The sequence below is a fragment of the Penaeus chinensis genome, chromosome 40, assembly GCF_019202785.1.
Source record: "Penaeus chinensis breed Huanghai No. 1 chromosome 40, ASM1920278v2, whole genome shotgun sequence".
In the NCBI taxonomy this organism is placed as follows: Eukaryota; Metazoa; Arthropoda; class Malacostraca; order Decapoda; family Penaeidae; genus Penaeus; species Penaeus chinensis.
Genome location: NC_061858.1, coordinates 3,140,526 through 3,143,025, shown reverse-complemented (window position 1 = coordinate 3,143,025; position 2,500 = coordinate 3,140,526). Strand labels below are relative to the sequence as shown.

Below are 2,500 nucleotides of genomic sequence, written 5' to 3'. Positions count from 1 at the left end.
TCCCAATGTTGACATTTAATAATTCTTGAGGCTTTTACTCCTTTGACGATTACTTTAGTATTTATAGTTTTCTTTACTATATATAAAAAATACAAATCTTTGTATTTGAAAATAATTGTAGAACTAACTATAAAGATGTAGCTGTTTACATCATTCATAATATTTTTTTGTGAATAAAGAGACCTAAAGACCAACTATCCCTGATTGTAGGTTCTCGAGTTGAGCCAGATGAAGAAAATGAAACCAACTTGGAGGTTTTAGAGATAATTGAAGAAAAGATAGTTGTTGAGGATGACATTGGAGAGTGCAAACCAGAAGAAAATACTTGCACTGCTGTGACATATATCTATAACAATCCTACTATCAATGCAGTTGAAAAGGTATGAATGAAATTGTTTCTGTGAATGAAATTGTTTCTTTGATAGTGCATGCTCTCTCTCTCTCCCTCCCTCCCTCTCTCTCTCTCTCTCTCTCTCTCTCTCTCTCTCTCTCTCTCTCTCTCTCTCTCTCTCTCTCTCTCTCTCTCTCTCTCTCTCTCCTATCTCCTGTCTCCTCTCCTGTGTCTCTGTCTCTCTCTCTCTCTCTCTCTCTCTCTCTCTCTCTCTCTCTCTCTCTCTCTCTCTCTCTCTCTCTCTCTCTCTCTCTCTCTCTCTCTCTCCTGTCTCTCTCTTTCTCACTCTCTCCTGTCTCTCTCTCTCTCTCTCCTGTCTCTCTCTTTCTCACTCTCTCCTGTCTCTCTCTCTCTCTCTCCTGTCTCTCTCTCTCTCTCTCCTGTCTCTCTCTGTCTCTCTCTCTCCTGTCTCTCTCTCTCTGTCTCTCTCTCTCCCTCTCCTGTCTCTCTCTCTCTCTCTCTCTCCTCTCTCTCTCTCTCTCTCTCTCTCTCTCTCTCTCTCTCTCTCTCTCTCTCTCTCTCTCTCTCTCTCTCTCTCTCTCCTGTCTCCTCTCTCTCTCTCTCTCTCTCTCTCTCTCTCTCTCTCTCTCTCTCTCTCTCTCTCTCTCTCTCTCTCTCTCTCTCTCTCTCTCTCTCTCCTGTCTCTCTCTTTCTCACTCTCTCCTGTCTCTCTCTTTCTCACTCTCTCCTGTCTCTCTCTCACTCTCTCCTGTCTCTCTCTCTCTCTCTCCTGTCTCTCTCTCACTCTCTCCTGTCTCTCTCTGTCTCTCCTGTCTCTCTCTCTCCCTCTCCTGTCTCTCTCTCTCTCTCTCTCTCTCTCTCTCCTGTCTCTCTCTCTCTCTCTCTCTCTCCTGTCTCTCTCTCTCTCTCACCCTCCTGTCTCTCTCTCTCTCTCTCTCTCTCTCTCTCTCTCTCTCTCTCTCTCTCTCTCTCTCTCTCTCCTGTCTCTCTCTCTCTCTCTCTCTCTCTCTCTCCTGTCTCTCTCTCTCTCTCTCTCTCTCTCTCTCTCTCTCTCTCTCTCTCTCCTCTCTCTCTCTCTCTCTCTCTCTCTCTCCTCTCTCTCTCTCTCTCTCTCTCTCTCTCTCTCTCTCTCTCTCTCTCTCTCTCTCTCTCTCTCTCTCTCTCTCTCTCTCTCCTGTCTCTCTCTCTCTCTCTCTCTCTCTCTCTCTCTCTCTCTCTCTCTCTCTCTCCTGTCTCTCTCTCTCTCTCTCTCTCCTGTCTCTCTCTCTCTCTCTCTCTCTCTCTCTCTCTCTCTCTCTCTCTCTCTCTCTCTCTCTCTCTCTCTCTCTCTCTCTCTCTCTCCTCTCTCTCTCTCTCTCTCTCTCTCTCTCTCTCTCTCTCTCTCTCTCTCTCTCTCCTGTCTCTCTCTCTCTCTCTCTCTGTCTCTCTCTCTCTCTCTCTCTCTCTCTCTCTCCTGTCTCTCTCTCTCTCTCTCTCTCTCTCTCTCTCTCTCTCTCTCTCTCTCTCTCTCTCTCTCTCTCTCTCTCTCTCTCTCTCTCTCTCTCTCTCTCTGTCTCTCTCTCTCTCTCTCTCTCTCTCTCTCTCTCTCTCTCTCTCTCTCTCTCCTGTCTCTCTCTCTCTCTCTCTCTCTCTCTCTCTCTCTCTCTCTCTCTCTCTCTCTCTCTCTCTCTCTCTCTCTCTCTCTCTCTCTCTCTCTCTCTCTCTCTCCTCTCTCTCTCTCTCCTCTCTCTCTCTCTCCTCTCTCTCTCTCTCTCTCTCTCTCTCTCTCTCTCTCTCTCTCTCTCTCTCTCTCTCTCTCTCTCTCTCTCTCTCTCTCCTCTCTCTCTCTCTCCTCTCTCTCTCTCTCCTCTCTCTCTCTCTCCTCTCTCTCTCTCTCCTCTCTCTCTCTCTCTCTCTCTCTCTCTCTCTCTCTCTCTCTCTCTCTCTCTCTCTCTCTCTCTCTCTCTCTCTCTCTCTCCCCCTCTCCCCCCTCTTCCCCTCTCTACCTCTCCCTCTCTCCTTCCCCACCATCACCCTCCTTCCCTCCCTCTTTTCATTGTAATATTATTATACTTTTGTTTATGTCCAGCTTTCATTCAAATTTCTTGTTTCAGCTGTGCTTACAGAGAGATCAGATGAAAGGAATGCCCTCAGTCCCCCTCAGTCAGT

General features: G+C 47.4%; 1 protein-coding gene across 3 annotated transcripts in view; it reads left to right on the top strand.

Annotated features, from left to right (window-relative positions):
- The window catches only part of LOC125046986, an 18,869-nt gene that overhangs the window by 14,555 nt on the left and 1,814 nt on the right, over positions 1-2,500 (top strand). For all 3 annotated transcript variants that reach the window (XM_047644994.1, XM_047644992.1, XM_047644993.1), the window contains exons 5-6: positions 211-380; positions 2,446-2,500. The exon at positions 2,446-2,500 is cut by the window's right edge. In XM_047644994.1, coding sequence (XP_047500950.1) covers positions 211-380; positions 2,446-2,500 — 225 coding nt within the window. The remainder of the gene's footprint in view (positions 1-210; positions 381-2,445) is intronic.